The following is a 23773-nucleotide window of genomic DNA, read 5'->3' on the forward strand; positions in this document are numbered from 1 at the left end:
AAAATACCCTGGTAAACCTATGGTTCAGACCGCATTACATAAGTATCACAGCGCCACTGTTGATGCGTACTGAATTATGAAAATAAACACCACAGTCTTTAATCATATTTTTAATTTGTCTAGAATTGCACAATTATGGCGATATCCAGATAAATGTCAATAAATAATGCTGAGTTTTCTCTTTATTGATTCTCTAATCAATAAAGAGAAAACGCTTTCTGATGAGTTTCTACCTCAAATTCATATTTCCGCTATCCACTGGGTGGCGATCTTACCCAACTTAAACACTGACGCATTCACGCAACACTAAAAACACAGTGTGTAAGTTTAGATGGCTTTGAATCTGATCTCTTACAAAATTTCTTTACAAAAATGGAATTATCTCTGCTTTTAGCTGAAAATTTAAGAGGTGATAAGAGAACGAATGAAGGTAGGATGAAACAGGTTTTTTTGTTGTTTGAAAGCGGATGGTCTTTTCTTTCATCTGATATTTTATGTTTATTTAAAGAAGATAAGTTAAGCATGCTTCCAAGCATATTTAAACAGTTGCACGATATAAATTTTAATGCATAAATTAGATGAATGTTGATTTATAAAATAAACACCACAGTCTTAAATCATATTTTCATTGTGTCTTTGCTTCGTCTGTGCTGGTTGGGAACTGCTCTCTGTTCCAGCCACACTTGATTCTGAGGAACTACTTTGTTTGGCGGCAGAGTAATATTTGTACTAATATAATTACAACTTATTTGTGTTTTATTTTATGAAATCCCGCTTACGTTATGCATATGAAGTAACCATTTTATAAAAGCAATAAGCCCCTCAAAGCAGTGGTGTTACAGTGCATTGTTTAACACCCAAGGGGGTTTTAGGCACTCCGCTTCGTGTCGTGCCTAACAACGCCCCTTAGGTGTTATAAAATGGTAACCCACTGCTTCTTGGGGCTTATTGCTTTAAAAATATCCATGATTTTTGTATTGATACATACAGTACTGTAGTTCTGTTGCACTATAACATTGCTTAATATGTTGCACTTAATAAAAACTTCTACACTTAAATATATACATTTTCATTTTGTCTGTTTTAACTTCACTTGTCAAATTGCATTGCTATGACATTTTTTACACCAGTGGGGCCCATTTTCAAGGTCTCGCCTATGGCCCCATAACCCCAGTACATAAGTGAATTTAGGGTTTGCCCATATTTTACTCACACTTGGTGAAACAAACCATTCATTTTTTAGAGTGTAGTTAAGTTGACCGCCTCATTCAGTTAAGAACATAACATAATTTTAATGACAGCGAGTTGAAAGAGTTTCATACTTACTGTTGTACATGCTTCTTTGAATTCAACCATGAACTACATCAAATGAATAAAATGAATAATGGGATTGAACGGTCTCTTCAACAAAAAAAATCCTAATGGGCAAAAAATGAATTAAATAACCTAACAGACTAAAGGAAGTATGTGGGAGATTCTGCTTTTGTCACTGAACATTATGTCCTAATGGCCGAAGAACGTCCTTAATGTGTTTCAGCCTACATAATGACTTCCCTTTATTATATCAATCTTTGATCCATTCAACCATTCCAATAGCTTTAGATTCCAGATTCATCATGGATCAAAAAATAAGGACTAATTATCAAGCATTAATTATCGCTCATCATTGACACTTTGACAAAAATGGGACTTATTAAACATAAGAAAATCATAACTGCTCATATTTTTCCAAACTGACAAAATTTACGATGAAGTGCTATCATCAAGTCTGACATGTTATTGCATGACTCCACCGGCAGCGTCTTCTGTAATATCAATAAATCTGGGACATAAATAATTAAAAACACACAGACTGTGTGTTGGAGTACAACGGTCCCGTCAGGCGGCGGTGTGAAAGGACATATTTCACATGCTGGTCCTCTGAGACCGAGTCTATTAAAGCTTAAACAACATTACGATGGGAGGCGCAGTAGAAAATGAACTCGGATGACAGAGAAATCGAAAATAAAAATGACCATTTTGACTGGAGTGTGGATTCTTTAATAGACACACAAGTCAATTTCATCCACAAATGTAAATTTGTGATTGTGAAATGTACACTGAAAAAAATGATTCATTGAATTTAATCAATTTTTTAAGGTAAGTGGTTGCAATCAATTTATTTAAGCTACATTTAAACAAAAAAATTAGTAAAGTAAAATAAAATATAAAACTTCTGTTTAAATGTAGCTTAAATAAATTGATTGCAACCACTTACCTTAAAAAAATTGATTAAATTCAATGAATCATTTTTTTCAGTGTAACATGCTAAAAAAAATTGGTGCATTATGAATAATTATAATTGCAACAAAGAAATTAGTAAATGCATTAGCTGACATGAACTAAGAATGAGCAATGAAGTCAGCATTTCTTTATCTTTGTTCATGTTGGTTAATGCCAATAAAATAGCTCATGTTAGTTCATTGTGCATTAACTAATGTTAACAGAACCAACTTTTGATTTTAAAAATATATTAGTAAATGCCGACATTAACATGAACTAAGAGTAATAAAAACAATGAGTATTGTTCATGTTAGCTAATGCATTAATGTTAACAAATACAACCTTATTGTGAATGTGAAGTGTTACTGAAATATCTCAAACTATATTCTTTAATGAGTTTGCTTGCTGTATTTCTAACCCATTGCAGGTGCCAAAAGATCCATCAAACACAATTAAACACAGTTCGATAGATAATGAGCTTTTACATTTTATTCAGTATCTCAACGGCAAAACAGTAATAAGAGAAAAACACTTGCATACAACAAGTATTGGCTCATTAAAAAAGCCGCTATAGTGCATTGTTAACACATGATGCAGAGGTCTGACATGTTCAAGAGGAAAACATAAGAGCTTGAAAGTGTATGTGTGTGTGTGTGTATGGGGGGGGGGGGGGGTATTATACTTTGGCTGGATTTAAAGTGCAAATCGTGATGCCCAAATCCGATTTGTTCCCTGTAACTGACTCATATCCGATATGAGTCATTTTTACACCAAACACTTCAATTCAAGGTAGATATACTGACCCGAACCATATGCGAAAGACGTTTAACGGAAGGCTTGTCTGAAGCGTGGCCAACAGCAAATCACAGTGGCCGCTACACATGCTCCGTTCTTCCATAAACGTAATTGGCTGGCTCTGTCTAGGTAATTTGCATAAGGCAATCTGATTGGCTGACGCACGCGTTGCTGCTTGAAAAGTTGAGAAATATTCAACTTCTGTCGCGAGCAACGGCACTGACGCAGCGCCGACGGATCCACAATTCAGTTCGGCAACGCATGACATCACCCATTAAAAGTGATGTCATGCACTTTAAATCCAGCCATCACCCATTCACTTAAAATGGGTGACGTCATGCATTGCCGAACTGAATTGTGGATCCGTCGGCGCCGCGTCAGTGCCGTTGCCGTGCCAATCAGATCGCCTTATGTAAATTACCTAGACAGAGCCAGCCAATTACGTTTATGGAAGAACAGAGCATGTGTAGCGGCCACTGTGATTGGCTGTTGGCCTCTCTTCAGACAAGCCTTCCGTTAAGCGTTAACGCTTATACGCCCCGTGTGAATGCGCCGTCAGCGCTCCTTCAAAAACGCGTGCGCGGCAGGCGGCAAAAAACCGCAAGGCGCTCGGCACGCATAAACGGCGCGCAAACGCGCCCTGCCCATAGAATATCATTCAAAAAAGGCGCCTGCACCTGCCATAAACGCTTTTGGTGTGACTGGCCCCTAAGTCATGTATCTTTTTTTTTATAAACCAATACTTAGTATTAATTTATATGAAGTTAATTGTGCAAAATCGTATGATTTTCATGAAAATAAGAACAACGAAACAGAACCCTAACTCCAACGTCACAGGGGTCAAGCCCTGCTGAAAAAAACAGCATCAAACCAGCATGGACCAGCAAGGGAATTATGCTGGTCTATGATGGTTTAGCTGGTGGTCACCAGCATACCAGCACCAAAACACAACATATGCTGGTATGACCAGCATGGGATGCTGGTGCTAATGCTGGTTTGGTGCTGGTTTACCTGGTGCTAATGCTGGTGCTGATGCTGGTTTGATGCTGGTTTAGCTGGTGTTCACTAGCAAACCAGCACCAAAACACAACATATGCTGGTCTTGCTGGTATGCTGGGTTTTTTCAGCAGGGAGGGCAGGCAAATCGTAACAGAACTTACGAATGTGGTCGTATGAATTAATTTGAATTAGCCAATCCGTAAAATATGTATGAATTATCGTGAGATAGCGTTGGGATATCAAGCAAACTCGACTTTAAGGTTAAAAAATTAAAAAAGACTAACAAAAAATAAAATCAAGCGACCTTCATATCTTGCTCAGCAGCAGATGTTGTGTCAAAGCACTGGCGGCAGGAAAACTGAAGAAAATTCTACATTTCGTAATTGTGTAATGGTTTTCTATTCAGAAGGTCAGTGTGTTGGCTTGCTCTGGTTTCGCCTTGCTTACAAAAGCCCTAAAATAAAACATATTCACGCTTCCCGCCTGATTCCAAATAAAGCTTTTTAGGAAGCAGGTGTGAACCAGTTCCCCACCTGCAGTGGAAACTATACTCTAAAAATGGCTGGGTTATTTTTGACCCATAATGGGCAGAACACGTGCTGGGTTAAAAATGACCTAATGTTGGGTTGTTGTTATGCAATTATGGGGTATAATAACCCAGCAGTTGGATTAAAATAACCAATTTTGAACCCAGCATGTGTTCTGTCCAATATTTACCCATTATGGGTCAAATTAGAGTGTATATTGCACACATTTGGGCAATAAAAAAATTCCATGTGTGCAAATATTAATTATTTAAATAACTAAAGTTTATTATGATATACAAATTAGCCATACACTTATGGGTGCACCTTATCTAGGAGGGGTCTCCAATGTGGTGCCCCAAAGCACATTCTATTAATAGTCTCAACTGTAATATTTATTTATTACATATTTTCATATTAGCTTGGCTTGGTTCACATATGTTAACATTTTATAGAATATTAAAACATATCAACAAGTAAAATAAAATAAAATCAACAAGTACACTCTCAGAAATAAAGGTACAAAAGTTGTCACTGGGACAGTACCCTTTCAAAAAGGTACACCTTTGTACCCAAAAAGTGCATATTAGTACTTCAAAGGTACATGTAGGGCTGTCACGATTATGAAATTTGGCTGACTGATAATTGTCTAATAAATTGTGACAATTATGACGATTAATAAAGAAATCGAAAAAAAAACGTTTCACAAATTCACAGGAGATCATCTTCTGACAGTAAGACATAAAGACCAAAAGCACAGATTGCTCGGACCTGTATAAATATGTAAAGTAGCTGCGTTACAATTAACCCCGCGTTAGTTTATGCCCCGCTCACCCCTACTCTATATTGTAGCTTACTTAGAAAGTAAATGTGCTTCAATAAATAAATTATTGTTTTGATTTCAACCGTTAATTGCACTTTCATTTTAATCTTTCACCTTAGTCAATATTAAAGATATCAAGGTTATATTTTTACTTCAGTCTTCAGTGTAGTATATCAATACCAAAATCATTCAAACTCATGTATCATATGGCAGTAATGCATCAGTGTTGCACTCTGGACGACCGCCGCTTGGTGCATCAAGCTGCATTTACACATTGACAAATAAGAGATTGTGCTTTTGCATTACGATACATTATTCTTCATTTTTACTCCTCCTCCTTTTGTGACTGACGTACAGTATGCTTCAGACCGGCCTGATAAATAGGCCTTTTCAACATGTCATCATAAATTATTCAGCTTTGAGAAACAACTCTGACATTTCAACTCCCTGATTGTCGAGAGTGTAACATTTATAGGCTGAACAGAACAATTTGAGGTGAAACACTTTTAAATACGGCTTAAATTTCGTTGGGAGATAAAAATGCCCATGGAGTCATAATTTAATGCACTCTGGAGACCTGACCTCGTGTGAAATAATCTGAAATTATGTCATGCAATACAGGTCTGTTATGTAACATGTAAATATCTGTTACTGGTATCATGACAGCCCAATCTAGATTTAGACACATGACTAAAAAGGTCATATTATAAGGAATCAAATTCAGTATACTTTGATCTTTTAAGACAGCTTGATTTTCTATGTCAACACATTTCATAACTCATAACTTCCTTCCCTGATTAAAAAACAGTTTATATCAGCTGTGTGTCCAATCTTGCTCTTGGATGAGTTTAGCTTCAGGACATCATGATGAATTAGAGGCAGGTGTATTTCATTATGGATGCTGAAGTCCATTATTAAAAATGTCTCTGACCATTTCTGTCTGATGTCAACAGTACTGACAGCAAAGTCAAGGCTCCTGTGTTAGTGTTGTAGTACTCAAGATCGGTCTCAATACCAGTTTTTGATGGTCTTGTTTCGATCTTGACCACACTTGGTCTTTTATTTCAAATATTATTTGTATTATTTTGGGCATCACTAAATTGCATATGCATTATCTGACTGTTTTGTTATCATCCTTAATGTGACAAGAGGTCAGCTTTCCTAATATCCAATAAAAAACCCATTTCTTATTAGACTTTTTTTTACTGTTGTGCCGAGTCAGAAATTAATGGGGTTTTTATTTTTTTTGTAAAAATCAGCTAATTATTGCCTATATTAATTCAAGAAAACTTGAAAAAGTACTTGTATGAGATCTTATTTTTTATATTTTACTTATCATCTGATATAATTAAACAATATCATAAAAGGCAGTAGCGCTGTTTTGTATGAATATAAGCATGATCGCAAATGTGATTACAAACATACAAATGCAAATGTGAACATTACAAACATTAACAAGAAGTTAATATGTATGTAAAGTGCATTTTGGAAAAAATTAAGTTTTGCTTTATTTTGGTGATGAAATGGGTCTAAACAAATTCATAATAGCTTTTTAGTATTTGTTATGCATTTGTTTGGTTTAAAAAAAGGAAATTTATTTTATATTTATTTTATTATTAATTTTTTATTAAATTTTTTATTTTTATTTTTCATTTTATATTTTATATTATTTTATTTCATTTTATTTCATTTTATTTATTTATGTTATTATTAATTTAATTTAATTTAATTTAATTTAATTTAATTTAATTTAATTTAATTTAATTTAATTTAATTTAATTTAATTTAATTTAATTTAATTTAATTTAATTTAATTTAATTTAATTTAATTTAATTTAATTTAATTAATTTACAACAAAATCAGTGGCCAGTTGCATAAACTTCTCAAACTAGTAAATCATTAATTTTTTCTTCAAGACTGAACATAACTGTTTTAAGTATGTTACATAGAAAGGTCGCTTGGTCTAATTTAAATTCAAATAATAAGACTGATTAGCCCTAACTAATTGGTAGTTAGTCAGACTTATTCTTAAGATGCAGTCTTAACTTCACGGCTATGTTTATGCAACCAGCCACTGTTCTTGGTCTTGTCTTAAGCCCGGGATACACTGCACGATTATTGGCTATCCCAGACGAAAGATTGCCATCGTGAAACAATCGTCGCGATTTCTGTGATCGTGTCTCTTCATCGGTGGTCCTACAGTATGTCGTACAATAAGAGAGGTTCAAAGACGGCCGTTTTCCCAGTGTCAGAAATTCGGCATGATCACCGCACAGTGTGTTTGCTGCTACAACCTGCGCGCTTGTATTTGTTTACCACGAGCGCATGCTGGTGATGTTACGCTAATGTGTGATGCAGCCAACGAAGCTTCCCTGTCATCATTGTACAGTCTACAAGCCTTTTGTACCCGAGTTTAAACGATCCATGTCGCACAGTGTAAATGATCTTATAGGAGGGCAAAAGTCCTGCAATATACTCTGGGGTTTAGGTGGTCTTGACTACAACACTAGCCTGTGTGATGTGAATGGATGCTTAAAAGCCGCAGAAAGATTCTAAGGGCCTGAAAGAAAATAAAATAAAACTAAAATTTGACACTAAAAAGATGACGGGGAACACAATCTAATAAGAATGAAAAATATATAAACTCTAACTCCTTGAAAACCATCACACCACTTTGGTGGATATTTGAAACCCAGCATAGATGTTTTGTTTCCACACAGAAAAGAGATTTAGTCATAAGAGCTACACGAACTGCTTGGTGAATTTCTGCTGTTTGTCAGAGCGTAGTATGATGATGAGAGATGAAGACAGCGAAGCGCCACAGGCAATTTCGTTTCACACGTCACAACCACGACTCCATGGCAGACCTCCATCTTCACATCAATGAACAGCACTGGTTCCTATCAGAGGTTCACAATACAAGGACAATACAGAACCAGTGTGAGTTTTTCATGAATGTTTGTGTTTGTTTTTTCTATCAATGTCAGCGAGCACATCTACTGTATATTAGCATGGGATTATTTTATTATTAATAAATAATTAATAATTATATAATTATTAACAATCCCAAATGAGGCATAAGGGTCTTATCTAGCAAAACGATTGTCATTTTTGACAAAGAAAAATAAAAAATATGCACTTTTAAACCACAACTTGTTGTCTAGATCCGGTCGTGATGCGCCAGCGCATGACCCCACGCAATACGTCATGACGTCAAGAGGTCACAGAGGACGAACGCGAAACTCCGCCCCAGTGTTTACAAGTGTGTTGAAAGAGGACGTTCCTACGTTGTTGTATGTCAACTGATACTAATCAATGTCTTTGTGTCAGTTTATTGTTTACAATGGTCCGCAAATGTGCGTTTTATATATGTAACACGTGACCTCCCTACGTCACTACGCATTTACGTTAGGTCGCGCTGGACCGCACTTAGACGAAAAGTTGTGGTTTAAAAGAGCATCTTTTTTACCTTTCTTGTCAAAAATGACAATCGTGTCACTAGATAAGACCCTTATGCCTCGTTTGCGATTGTTTATATTCCTTTGAAACTCTGTTGAAAAAAATGTTAAGTGTTGAGTTAAGTATTAAATGTTGGGCTCTATTAAAGTCCATTAAAATGAGAAAAATCCTGCAATGTTTTTCTCAAAAAACATAATTTCTTCTGGACTGAACAAAGAAAGACATCAACATTTTGGATGACATGGTGGTGAGTAAATTATCTGGATTTTTCTTTTAAGAAAATTGAATATTCCTTTAAGTTAAACTTATCCCATGCTAATATACAGTAGATGTGCTCGCTGACATTGATAGAAAAAACAAACACAAACATTCATGAAAAACTCACACTGGTTCTGTATTGTCCTTGTATTGTGAACCTCTGATAGGAACCAGTGCTGTTCATTGATGTGAAGATGGAGGTCTGCCATGGAGTCGTGGTTGTGACGTGTGAAACGAAATTGCCTGTGGCGCTTCGCTGTCTTCATCTTAAAAAAAAAATGAATATTCCTTTAACAGAACTAAAACAGATTACACCTGTGGTCTCCAGAAGTGATTAAATGAATAGGGAATGAGTAGGTTTTATAGATACAGTTAGATTAAATTACAAAGGTCTTACGGATGTGGATATAAGGGTGACTAATTAAAAAATTTTAAATATTTTTTTTCAGGGGTGAACTAACCCTTTAATGTAGATAATGCCATGTATAGCATCAGCATGAAACATCAGTGATGTCAGTCTGCACACAAAAATATTTATGAGCCCAGTATAGTGACATCACAACCAGCCCCCTTGTTTCTGCACCACTGGTTTTGTATCTGTGCAGCTACAGCATGTCATGAAAGCATACGCGTGTAACAATATGTCATGAATATCTAAATATAGGGCCGTCTGTCATTTGCACTTTCTGAGCTTCGAGCAGCTCCTGCCCACCCTGCATAGAAATGTTTGCATTTTTATACAATACATCTCAATTCCAGTACTGTTCCAATTGCAGAGTCCAAAGTTAAAGGATTAGTCAATTTTCTTTAAAAAAATCCAGATAATTTACTCACCACCATGTCATCCAAAATGTTGATGTCTTTCTTTGTTCAGTGGAGAAGAAATTATGTTTTTCGAGGAAAACATTGCAGGATTTTTCTAATTTTAATGGACTTTAATAGAGCCCAACACTTAATACTTAACTCAACACTTAACAGTTTTTTTCAACGGAGTTTCAAGGGACTCTAAACGATCCCAAACGAGGCATAAGGGATTTATCTAGCGAAACGATTGCCATTTTTGACAAGAAAAATAAAAAATATGCACTTTAAACCACAACTTCACATCTATCTCCGGTCCTGTGATGCGCCAGCGTGACCTCACGTAATACGTCATCACGTGAAGAGGTCACAGAGGACGAACGCGAAACTCCGCCCCAGTGTTTACAAGTGTTGAGAAAGAGGACTGTTCCGCATTGTTGTATGTGGAATGATACTAATTAATGTCTTTGTGTCAGTTTATTGTTTAAAATGGTCCGCAAATGTGCGTTGCATATTTGTAACACGTGACCTCTCTACGTCACTATGCATTTACATTAGGTCACGGTGGCGCATCACAGGACCGGACCTAGACGAGAAGTTGTGGTTTAAAAGTGCATATTTTTTATTTTTCTTGTCAAAAATGACAATCGTTTCAAACCACAACTTCTCGTCTAGGTCCGGTCCTGTGATGGGCCAGCCTTACATATATGAAACGCACATTTGCGGACCATTTTGCTTGTTTTATGCACACATTCACTTAAATTTGATATTTTTCGTCTAAAAACTTGACGTATTTTCTTGGGTCGTTTTGCTCATTAAGAAAAAGCACCTTAATACAGGAATTTTATTTTACTGAAAACAAGACAAAACTACTAAGAAAAGTTTTTCTTGAAAATCATTTTTTGCAGTGTATCAAGTCTTCATAAGCAAATGAGACGAGGGAAGTTTTGAATCGTGGCATTATTGCGTTGAGCCATGCTGTCTAGCATACAGTATGTTGAAAAAGTCCTAACCGAAGTTTGTTGAAACCTGACCATGCTTCACAGAAAAAAGGTTAAAAGTCCCTTTCAACAAGAGGTTTAATTCATTCTTAAATGGAGCCAACAGAGATGAGCAACTCGAGCATCTGTTTCGACCACTTTTCAAGAGTTTCCTCCGCAATTTCGGCTCAATCAGTGACGAGGTTTCCATGGCGATGTCGATGACATGCACCACTTTAAATAGTGAACTCAGCCGAGAGACGAAAACATTGTGTCGCTCCCGACCGCACCGCTGCTTTTGTCTAGCGTCATCCAAAGGATGATCCCAGCCGCGCTTAATCAGCCAACATAAACAAACCATTACGCATCCATAGAGAAGCCTCAATGACAGCCCCCCATGAGACGTGATTGTCTCGGCTTGTGTAAGAAGTGACACACGAGGTTGTGCGTTTGTGACAGTGACCGTATTATTGTTAAACAGCAGACAGGTAAGACAAAGCCAGAAACTCCTACGCAGTCACAAAGCACATTTACACACACATGCTGTTACACAATACACCCTCATTTAATCAGGTTGAAGTCTAGCGTCTGTCCGTGAATAATTACAGAAAGCTGAATGTGAGACAGGAAACTGTATGACTAAGCTCTCAGATTGCGTGTTTCTTTTTCCTCCTATTAGCTGCTCTGCATTAGTGTGTAGCCAAATGATGGGATATTAAACTAGTTAGTGGCCTATTTTTTTGTGACAAACATCTAAGTGTGCTCTTGTAGACCTCAGCGGTAGAGCTTTGCGTTCACAGCGCAAAAGGTCATGGGCTTGAAGTTGAACCCAGGGAACACACATGCTGATTAAAAATTTATACCTTAAATTGTTTGCCAAATGTGTCTGCTTTTATGAAGGATAAGAATTTAAAGAGATATATGAAAATCTGACCTTTTCCATTTTTAAGTGCTATTATTGGGTCCCCAGTGCTTATCAACCTAGAAAATGTGAAAAAGATCAACCCAGCAAGCATGTGAAAAATTTGGTAATTGAAATGTGGTCCGAACTTTACTTCTGGTTTCAGTTTTTTAATGGTCTGACTAGTTGCTAAACTGAACCCTTAAACAAATACATCGTCGAAAATAACAAATGTTTTGGTTTCCTATGTAATACGTGTTGTTTATTTTGCCTGTTATATAAATGAACTACTTTAAAAGGACTTTGTTGTTATTTTTTCTTAGCGGAGTTTACCGGAAGTTATGTGTTGACAACGAAAGCCGCTTGTTTATGTTGTTACTGCTGAAACCGTCTATACAATATTTATGGTAGGAAATTTACAAAATATCTTTATGGAACATGATTCTTATTTACATTCACCTAAAGGATTATTAGGAACACCATACTAATACTGTGTTTGACCCCCTTTTGCCTTCAGAACTGCCTTAATTCTACGCGGCATTGATTCAACAAGGTGCTGAAAGCATTCTTTAGAAATGTTGGCCCATATTGATAGGATAATGGAGATTTGTGGGATGCACATCCAGGCCACGAAGCTCCCGTTTCACCACGTCCCAAGATGCTCTATTGGATTGCGATCTGGTGACTGTGGGGGCCATTTTTGTACAGTGAACTCATTGTCATGTTCAAGAAACCAATTTGAAATGATTCAAGCTTTGTGACATGGTGCATTATCCTGCTGAAAGTGCCATCAGAGGATGGGTACATGGTGGTCATAAAGGGATGGACATGGTCAGAAACAATGCTCAGGTAGGCCGTGGCATTTAAACGATGCCCAATTGGCACTAAGGGGCCTAAAGTGTGCCAAGAAAACATTCTCCACACCATTACACTACCACCACCAGCCTGCACAGTGGTAACAAGGCATGATGGATCCATGTTCTCATTCAGTTTACGCCAAATTCTGAGTCTACCATCTGAATATGTCTCAACAGAAATCGAGACTCATCAGACCAGGCAACATTTTTCCAGTCTTCAACTGTCCAATTTTGGTGATCTCGTGCCAATTGTAGCCTCTTTTTCCTATTTGTAGTGGACATGAGTGGTACCCGTTGGGGTCTTCTGCTGTTGTAGCCCATCCGCCTCAAGGTTGTGCGTGTTGTGGCTTCACAAATGCTTTGCTGCATACCTCGGTTGTAATGAGTGGTTATTTCAGTCAAAGTTGCTCTTCTATCAGCTTGAATCAGTCGGCTCATTCTCCTCTGACCTCTAGCATCAACAACGCATTTTCGCCGAAAGGACTCCCGCATCATGATGTTTTTTCCTTTTCACACCATTCTTTGTAAACCCTAGAAATGGTTGTGCGTGAAAATCCCAGTAACCGAGCAGATTGTGAAATACTCAGACCGGCCCGTCTGACACCAACAACCATGCCACGCTCAAAATTGCTTAAATCACCTTTTTTCCCATTCTGACATTCAGTTTGGAGTTCAGGAGATTGTCTAGACCAGGACCACACCCCTAAATGCATTGAAGCAACTGCCATTGGTTGATTAGATAATTGCATTAATGAGAAATTCAACAGTTGTTCCTAATAATCCTTTAGGTGAGTGTATAATAAGTAGGCATAAAACCTTGGCACATACTGTACAATATGTACATATACAATACACAAGACACTGAAAACCCTTAATTAAAGAGAAAGCGAGATTGATGACAGCTACTATACTCACGAACAGCTTTAGGTGAAAGTTTCATTCTGCACTGGTACAGAAAATCCCTCTCTGAATGGAAATTTCGGACCATATACTGTCAAGGAACATGAACTAGAGGTATAATTTTCCTGAGGTTTGAACCCAGAAGCGTTTGATTTAACTGCAAGGCTATACCACCCATGAGGTTAGATATTAAAGAATGTGAGAATCTGAAAATGCACTTGTCTGTGGGATTGAAAGTCTGTTTTATTTCTGTGAGCTGTTATATGTGAATAGAGAAGGTCATTAAGACAGAACGTACAAATACATTAATCGCTGTCCCATCAGGCTAACAAATTAATCTGTCAAAGACATTTGATTAATAAATCTATTATGCTCTGATTTTTTAAAGTAACAAGCTGGCAAAATTATTCAAAACCCGCATACGCATTTACCAACTCTATTTAAATGACCACATACCATTAGATGTCTATTGCTTTTATTATATAAAGCAAAATTTAATTACATCATTTATTTACGCATTTGGCACCCATGATTGTTTTGTTGCTAACACAATGCTTTACCCTAAGTGAGCTACAGGAACACATTCACCCCCATAAATTTCGATATTATACTCTTTTTCTGATGTCCTTAATGGCATTATTCTATGTAATTGAATGTATAGAGCCTATGTGTGTGTGTGTGTGTGTGTGTGTGTGTGTGTGTGTGTGTGTGTGTGTGTGTGTGTGTGTGTGTGTGTGTGTGTGTTTGTGTGTGTGTGTGTGTGGTTGTGTGTGTGTCCAAGGTGTGGTGCGGTCATTGTACCTCCACCCCCTCATACTGCGTTTAAAGCCAAATGAGAGGTAATCATTTCAGGAGTGCAATGCTCCAACGCTGCAGGACCCAACCCTTCCGCTCTCTCATTACACATTTACTTCAGAAAAACCACTTCTACACATACTGACAGCTCTGGCCCAAGAGAAATTACGCAACAAGGTTAGCAACACTCTATTAATGAACGTATATATCAATGCTGAAAAAATCCATAAACATCTACACTAAACAATATGTGTAATAACTTTACGTATGGTCTCACTAGGATTTGTGACTTGACCTGTTCAAAGTTTTGTTCACTGACTGTTACATAAAAATCTTTGGAACCATTTGGTAGAGGCATCTGTGGCATCTGTAACATTCGGATCTGTATATTAAAGTGGACATTTCACAAGACTTTTTTAAAGATGTAAAATAAATCTTTGGTGTCCTCAGAGTACTTATGTAAAGTTCTAGCTCAAAATACCATATAGTGTATATAGATAATTTATTAGAACATGTACAAATTCCCACATTATAGGTGTCCTTTTAAATGCAAATGAGCTGATCTCTGCACTAAATTGCAGTGCCGTGGTTGGACAGTGCAGATTAAAGTGCCCATATTATGAAAAACTCACTTTTTCTGGGATTTGGGGTGTAATTTTTCACACGCATACAAACTTGGAAAAAAATCCATCCATGCTGTTTTGAGTGAGATACAGGTTTCTGATACAGGTAAACAACAGACTATGTACTTAGCTTTCACGGATTATACGCATTTGTGTGGACAAAAATGGTCATTGAATGTATTTTATTGGACTTTCATGGATTATTCACACATCTGAAATGGACTGGATTCGATTCGCGATCGTTATGTCAAACACAAAAGATAAGAAGTCACGTTATATTTTGCATGTTGTCATCTTCTGTCACAAACTACATTTATGATGCTAGAGCATCTGTATCTCAAAACAGAGATCATACATTGATGCTAATCCCGTAAATTATACCTTTTATATATACATGTTATTGTTTGTAGATAGTTGGATATATATAGATATTTTTTGCAGGCTAGATAGTTTGCAGCGTGGTTTCGAAAGTAAAAAAAAATATTTAATGGCTTTATTTTACAATTCTACATGAACTAAGTAATAGTGTTTTGCCAAACTAAAAGTGTTTTGCCAAACTAACCGAGACCGGGCCTTACCAACCTGGCTTTTCTGACGAGGCCAAAGTACCCCCGAGACTCCTTTAACTTTACGGTCCGGACCTCCCGCTAGCTTCTAGCAGTTAGCACCCGGCCCACAAGCAGTATACATCCCCCGCCGGGTCTAAATTTCTGTCATTTGCGAAAATAATGCTTTGAAAATGTTTTATAATGGGCATATGTTAGCATTGTTGAAACTGCTACATCACAATTTTCTCTGGAATCTTTGTGTGTCATGATGAGTTTCTTCTCCTGTAGTGTACTTATTAGTGATACTTTTCTGCTTGATTTGTCTGTTGGCAACATAAACCGTTAACAATAATAACACAGTATGGCCTGTACCACTCACGATACCACTGAGCATGCGCACGGGCACATGACGTTAGTAGTGGGGCGTGATCAAAGGAGCAGCAGCTCATAAATATGTAATGACTAGCTCAAAACGGCACAATCTGAAATGCACTGAAATGGAGGCTACTAGAGATGGGTAACAATCTTTTCCTACAAGCTATTTCGAGCAAACAACTTTTGAAACATGCTTTATGGAACTCATACACCTATTTAACTTGTGAAAAAGCAGTCATAAAGTGGGCACTTTAAAGGGCAGTATTATTATTAAATGATACCCTTCTGACATCACAAGGGGAGACAAATTTCAATTACCTATTTTTTTTCACATGCTTGCAGAGAATGGTTACCAAAACTAAGTTAATGGGTTGTTCATGTTTTCAGGGTTGGTAGAAGCACAGGGGACCCAATTACAGCACTTAAAAATGGAAAAAGTCTGATTTTCATGACATGTCCCCTTTAAAAACAAAAACCTTTATTAAAGAGCACCAATGGTCAGATTGTACATGTCCTTTGGTGTGTAAGTGTGTATTAGTACATGTTAACGATATGCAAAAGGTACAAACCCCAAAGTAAATAATGACGCGAATTATCGTCTCCAACATAAATCTCTTTTCTTGGACTACAACAAACACACGGATTGTAGGCAACAGTTTACTTCCTGGGATTTATGATGTAGTAAAGACCGACATTATCATAATTCCTCCCGCTTGGACTCACAGCCTGTCATAGATATGTACACTAGATGTCGCCTACGGCAGTTCATTGGACCGAATGCGTCAAATAGAGCCGCCATCTTGAAACAGGGGAACCCCGCATCAGCGTCATTGTAGGCAATGGTGTAACGGAAATAAAATCACTTTAAATTGTCATGAATGCGATTTTCTTGCTTTGCTTTTCTTTTGGTTCGTTTCAACAGTCAGACATGTATTTAACATTGAGTCCCGAAAAAAATTAAAATTCGGATATTATGAAAATCTACTTTTTCTAACTATAATGCATAGTTCTAGTAGGCCTAACAGGCTGTCAGAGGTATTCAGATTAGATGGCCAATCAGAGACACAGATCTTTTTTAATCCGTGCTTTCAGGAAGAGATCTGAAATCTGGAGCTACAAAAATGTACGGTATGGAAAAAAATTTTTTTTAACCGTAAACCACGCAAACATATTGTATTATACCAAATACACTAAATAACTTAGTTTTTTAGCAATGAAATAGGTGCTATTTAAGTATCAGTGTAAAAATTAACTTTTTTCCCTGCATCATTAAAATATATTCTGGTGAACAGCAAAGCCCATATAAGCAGCTGATAAGTCCATAAATGGAAAAAAAAGGTAAATCTCAATACTAAATTGATATTAAGAATGTACTGTACTGTTTTAAATGTTTTGTTTTGCAAATGTATGTTTGGTAACAGATCATGTAGTCAAGTGGTTGTCATTACAAAGAAAAACGGGTAAAAAATTGTGATCTAGTAAAATTAAACTTAAAATTACTGTATGTACTGTGTTTGGTTTAAAATTAATATTAAACATTACATTTGTTACATTTCTATAGAGAAAATATAACTTTCTATTCTTTTCTCATCTCTATTCTTCTATTTAAACGTACTTCTTTAACTTACGCAAGTGTAGAGAAACCCTTTTAATGAATACCTATAATTCCCAGTGTTATGACATGTGATATATAAAGCACCAATAGCTAATAAGTATGCTCACAGAAACTGTTTAAAATTGAGAGCTGCTTTTTATTTCTGCCTGGTTTTCTCTACGGTTGAAAATCTGTCAAAGCCGCACTTAGAGTTCAGGTCCTCATGATGTCAAAATGTGCAGTGAACGATGCTGAGGCTGGAGACACGGTGTGTCATAGGCCTATATGAATCATCAATAAAACATAATACAAATACAATCACATATTTCTATCCATTCCCTACTTGCTTGAAACCTCAAGTGCTGTATTAAAAACCCTATCAGCATGGAAACATACTGATATGGTATCATTGTTGTTTTATTTTTAATAATTATATGTTTTTCTTTGATTCATGTTGTACTAAGTCATACAAATTAGCCAAGTAGTAGCAACTTAATTTTGTTTATTTATGGGTCGAAATGTTTCAATTAATTTTTGTACTTTTTGTTTTAAAGGTGTTTTGCATAAGCCATGTTTTTAAAGCCGTTACAGTCGGATGTAGGCACCCAACATTAAATTATACATTAAATTAAGAACAATGTTATTACAATGCTAAAAACAAAGTTGTGACTGCTGAGTTAGCACTATATGCTAGTTAATGCGATAGCATTAAGGCTGAAGTTCTACTATTGACGTAACAGTTACGTTTTGCAGGTCCATACATAAAAAAACTTAGCACTCATTAACAATCTTCAAACAATTGATTATTCGTCAAATTCCATATCTTTTTCTGATAAAGTCTCAAACATAAGGGGCCCTATTTTAACAATCTAAGCGCATTGTCTAAAGCGTACGCCGCTCGGTCTAAACGGGTGTGTTCGATTTCATTTTTGCTAATTTAACACCTGGAAAAATGGTTTGTGCGCCGAGCGCACGGTCGAAAATGGTTGTTCCTATTCTCATAATGAGTGTGTTTTGGGCGTAACGTGCAATAAACCGATGAGAGTCTCAGCTCTCATCCCCTTTAAAAGCCAGTTGCGCTGGCGCTATGTCTAATCCCTATTTAGATGACAGACTTTGTAAACTGAAAAACTAAGCGGAGGAAGAAGACCCCCAATTTAAAATTAATGTAAAATAATTGTGTTGTTTTCACTTGTATTGAAATTGTTATTTTTTTGATTAAGACCTTTAAAAGCCGTTTTCTTTTAGTCATGGAAGTAAAAATAGCAGGCTTTAAATTGCTGTAAATGTATTAATATCCTACATAATCATTGTAATCTCATAAACTATTTTGCAAGAAAAGGTTTGTACTCTAAAAATACAAACAAGAAATAAAGAATTTACAAACGTGCGGAGAGCCGTTTCAGCACTCGGACAGCGCCATGTTTTTTTTAAAAGCATTACTTAAAATGTTTCTCATCTCAGCATAGGTACAAAGTCATCATATATAATAAATCTGTGGGAAAGCATTTAAAAAACATTTATTTAAATGTTTTTGTTTAAAGTGAAGCATTTATTTACTTACCAGGCTACAGGTGAAGCAGCCCTTTACGCCTTCTAACGTCTCATAATCGGTCCTCATTTATGTCCAAGAGACTCAATAATAATCTTTTACATTCAATCCTTTAATTTTTCATATTTAAAAGCGTTTTTGTGCTGCTGCGCATCCATGTGATATGTCCCATTTGTAGGCGCATATTTCTAACGCACTCATTAAATAACAAAAACAATATTGCGCCATTGACTTTAGACTTTAGACTAGGTTTTAGTTGGTCAATGGTGTAGTCAATTTTAGTCGCCTCAAAATAGCAACGCGCCAACAATGCGCCTGAACACACCTTGTTTTCAGACCAGAACGCCCATGGGCGCAACACTGGGCGCAATGCATTTGCTATTTAAACAACGTGCAGCTAAATGTGAAAATGATAATTGCGCAGGATTGAAACTAGCAAAAGACACTTGCGTCGCGCATTGCGCCGGGTGTATGATAGGGCCCAAAGTCTGTTTACACACACGCAGAGTTACTAAAAAGGAGCTGCTCTGAGAAACAGCCAATCAGAGCAGAGCTCCGAATTATTATTCATGACCCTTTCAAATAAGGTAAACATAGACCATTTCATACTAAGGTAAATCCTAGGTTTGTAAATGGACATGTAAAACGGTCTCTGGATATTTTTTGCACTTAATAAAGCCACAAACCTTCTATGTAGATATCATAAAACTATTTAGCATATGCATTTTTGGCACCTTTAAATGAATATTTGTGGTGCTTATTTAGCTGATTCTCTAATAAATTTATAATATACATATACATACAATACTGTATATCCAAAGCAACATCTGTGGTATCACTTTATCTGAAAAAAGTTTCTGTCATCAGAGCACTTCTTTTCTTTGGCTGTCATCAATACAGGGATCCGTATTGCCCAATCATGATGATAAGAAATAGGTAGTCAGTATTGGCTTCAAAAATCCTGATGGGATCATCCCTATAACTCACACCATTGGATACATACAACTTGACCACTGCTTTGTTAGCGTTAATTTCTACTACGTCAGCTACAAGAATGCAAATATGAGCTTAAAAGAATAATAACCTGAAATATTTTTTTCAAACTTTAGATGCAACAAATAGAAACCTCACCTCTTGATTCTCTTAAACTCTATTATCAGTAACAGCCACCAAACATAGAAAATGCAAGCACATCTTATTTAAACTGCATGCTGTGTGAATGCACGTGCAACTTACTCCCATTCTTTCCGTCGGGCCTGTGGGGTGCTCTGAATCTTGTGTGCCTGGTGTGCTCTAATGATGTCCCGTTGTTCGATGAGCCCTCCCCTGCGTCGTTTAATGATATTCGGGCTAACAGCAATCGGGTCAAGACCCAACGCGGCAGCTCCCTCGCACGACCCCGCCAGATCCAGGGAGGAGGGCGGCAGACCCATCTGATGTGTGTGGGGTATGTAAAGGGTGTCGAAACTGGATGCATTAGACATGAAGTTGTCAGCCAGGCTTTGGGGCTCCAGCAGCGAGCAGGCAGGGGAACCGTCCTCCAGTGCTCCACGATGCTTGTGCCAGACCTCCGGGTCCTGCGGCTGGCGGAGGAAACATCGTGAAGGTGGGCTCCCCCCGAACCTCCCCTGACGGAAAGATGGCACTGCCAGGGCATTGCGGTCAGAAAGGCTCTGAGCGCTGTCCGAACAGGTGCCCAATTCCAACATTCTGAAGCCAGACTCTCAGCATCGTTCTGTTTAGAGAGAGAAAAGAAATATTAAAACAACCTGTTATTCTTTTTGATTATTTCAAAATGTTTAGTGCTCTTGAGGTCATATGCAATGGAAGATTTCCAATAAAACACTTCCATTTACTATAATATTTAAGCGGAAGTTCACCCAAAAATGTAAATTCTTTCATCATTTACTCAATCTCATGTTGTAACAAACCTAAATGTATTTGTTCTTGACTTCCATGTAATAGTCACAGAATATTTTGCTCATTTATCCGTGCCATTGTCACACACTTTCTTTTCCGTGTCAGTTTCACGTATTGGTTACTCAATTGTTTTTCTTATTTTCTTACCATTGTCGCTTGGGTTTGGGGTTAGAACAACTTTCTGTTACATAAAATGACATCCTAGCCCAAACCCAACCCTCACGTCAGGCGACAAATGTTTAAAAATCCAGAAAAAATTTGTATAAACCAATAGTTAAAAGATTAGTCCATTTTCTTTAAAAAAATCCAGATAATTTACCCACCATCATGTCATCCAAAATGTTGATGTATTTCTTTCAAGAAGAAATTATGTTTTTTGAGGAAAACATTCCAGGATTTTTCTCATTTTAATGGACTTTAATGGACCCCAACACTTAACAGTTTTAATTCAGTTTAAAATTGCAGTTTCAAATGACTTTAAACGATCCCAAACGAGGCATAAGGGTCTTATCTAGGGAAATGATTGTCATTTTTGGCAAGAAAAATAAAAAATATGCACTTTTAAGCCACAACTTCTCATCTTCCTCCGGTCATGTGACGCGCCAGCGCGACCTCACGAAAACATCATCACGTCAAGAGGTCACGGATAACGTATGTTAAACTACGCCCTAGTGTTTACAAGTGTGGAGAAAGAGAACCGTTGTGACGATGTCGAATGATACTAATTAATGTCTTTGTGTCAGTTTATTGTTTAAAATGGTCCGCAAATGTGTGTTTCATATATGTAACACGTGACTTTTCTACATCATTACGCAATTACGTGAGGTCGCACCGGTTCAACACAGCCGGAGAAACAAGAGAAGTTGTGGTTTTAAAGTGCAGATTTTTTTTTTTTGCCAAAAATGACAATCGTTTCGCTTAGGGCTGTCAAAATAAACGCGTTAATAACGCGTTAACGCAAATTAATTTTAACGGCACCAATTTTATTAACGCGCGATTAAAGAAACACACAATTTCTGTTTGACCCACAGCTGGATGAATTGAGACGCAGCAAGTGACCGGCGCTGTCTAGATGAGTCGGAGCTTTTCATAAAAATAAGAACATTAAGCTCTCGTCTAGCCAATCCAATGCTCTAAATGGTCATTAAACATCTAAAATGCACGTTTTCTGCACGCGCAGTTTTCTTTATCTGCACGTTTTCTGTGAGGTGTACCGTCCCAACTCCATATAAAGCAAAGATGCGTCTTCTTTCACTTTTTAGTTTCGTTTTTAAAGCATTCAGAAATTATCGAAAATAGACTGCAGGACTTTCTTGATGTTAAAATAATTATTAAGAGAGATAAAGTTCGGGATCTGATTGATGTTAAAAGAGTTATTAAGAGTGACAAGGCTCAAAAGCGATGTCTGACGCAGACGTCTGAAGCGCATGCACACAAACACGCGAGTGCGTGACCCTGATATATATAGACAACACAAAATTACAGTTTAAAAAATATCTGTTTTGACAAGAATTCACGCAGGTATGACCTATAATCTGTTATATCTGAAGTGAATGTTTGGTTAACTGTTAAGGAAAAGTATCTGTTGTGTCATTATATTAAACCCTTGCATTATCCTACAGTCCAAGTGGTCTGTCTGTCTGTCTCAATGTCAAAATTAAACAATAAAAGAAAAACATATATTGATATTGTTTTTGCTCTGCGTTAACAGGTATAGTTCTGTCATGCTTTGTCAGATTACAACAGTTGTTCCAATTGTTTTGAAGTTTTTAAATAGAGAATGTTAAAATATAAATGACAAATTTTTGAAAATTTGCTCATCCCAACTCAATTTGCCAGCACAGGTCACAAATGATGCAGCAGCAAACAGAAATCTTCTAAAAGGCAAAAACATTTATAAAACTATGGCTGATGGTTCTGCTGAAAATGTAAACAGGCTGTTGTAGACATACATTTGCATATAGCATATATATTATCCAAATCCAGGCTGATTAGAGCATAAAAAACTTAAAAAGTGTTACATTTAGGTAAATTTAGAACAGATAAAAATGTGCGATTAATTTGCGATTAATCGCGAGTTAACTCATGAAATCATGCGATTAATTGCGATTAAATATTTTAATCTATTGACAGCCCTAGTTTCGCTAGATAAGACCCTTATGCCTCGGTTGGGATCATTTAGTGTCATTTAAAACTGCATTAAAACTGTTAAGTGTTGGGGTCCATTAAAGTCCAATAAAATGAGAAAAATCCTGGAATGTTTTCCTCAAAAAAAAACATAATTTCTTCTCAACTGAACAAAGAAAGACATCAACATTTTGGATGGTGGTGAGTAAATTATCTGGATTTTTTTTTTAAGAAATGGACTAATCATTTAAAGTGACATCCAAACCCAAACCCCAAATCTAACCCCAAACCCAAGTGACAATGGTTTAAAAATAGGAAAAACAATTGAGTAACCAATACGTGAAACTGACACAAAAAAGAAAGTCAGTGGCACGGACACAGAAAAATGCGGAGATCCGTGACAATGACACGGATATTTGTGAGATCAGGTGTGCGTTTCCCAAACAACAACGTAACTCGTTGCTGAGCGACCATAGTACGATGCATCGTTGGAGAAACGACCTAGCTACTCATGACTGTTTCACGAAAGCATAGTAACTTTGTTACACATTTGTCGTTTGAACAATGTTGGTTTAACAACAAAGTTGATGATGTCACGTGGGAGGTGAAGTACTAATTAATCTGTGCAAATCGATTTAATGTCAGATTATTGCTGTAAAAAACATATATTGTATCGGAA

The 23773-nt window shown here is 36.8% G+C and overlaps 1 protein-coding gene across 7 annotated transcripts in view; it reads right to left on the reverse strand.

Annotated features, from left to right (window-relative positions):
• cacna1ea (calcium channel, voltage-dependent, R type, alpha 1E subunit a) overlaps positions 1-23773 on the reverse strand; it is a 185371-nt gene that overhangs the window by 126073 nt on the left and 35525 nt on the right. For all 7 annotated transcript variants that reach the window (XM_073868041.1, XM_073868045.1, XM_073868048.1 and 4 more), the window contains exon 2: positions 20284-20782. In XM_073868041.1, the coding sequence (XP_073724142.1) occupies positions 20284-20756 (473 nt within the window). In that variant the 5' untranslated portion in view covers positions 20757-20782. The remainder of the gene's footprint in view (positions 1-20283; positions 20783-23773) is intronic.

The sequence above is a fragment of the Misgurnus anguillicaudatus genome, chromosome 5, assembly GCF_027580225.2.
Source record: "Misgurnus anguillicaudatus chromosome 5, ASM2758022v2, whole genome shotgun sequence".
Classification (NCBI taxonomy): Eukaryota; Metazoa; Chordata; class Actinopteri; order Cypriniformes; family Cobitidae; genus Misgurnus; species Misgurnus anguillicaudatus.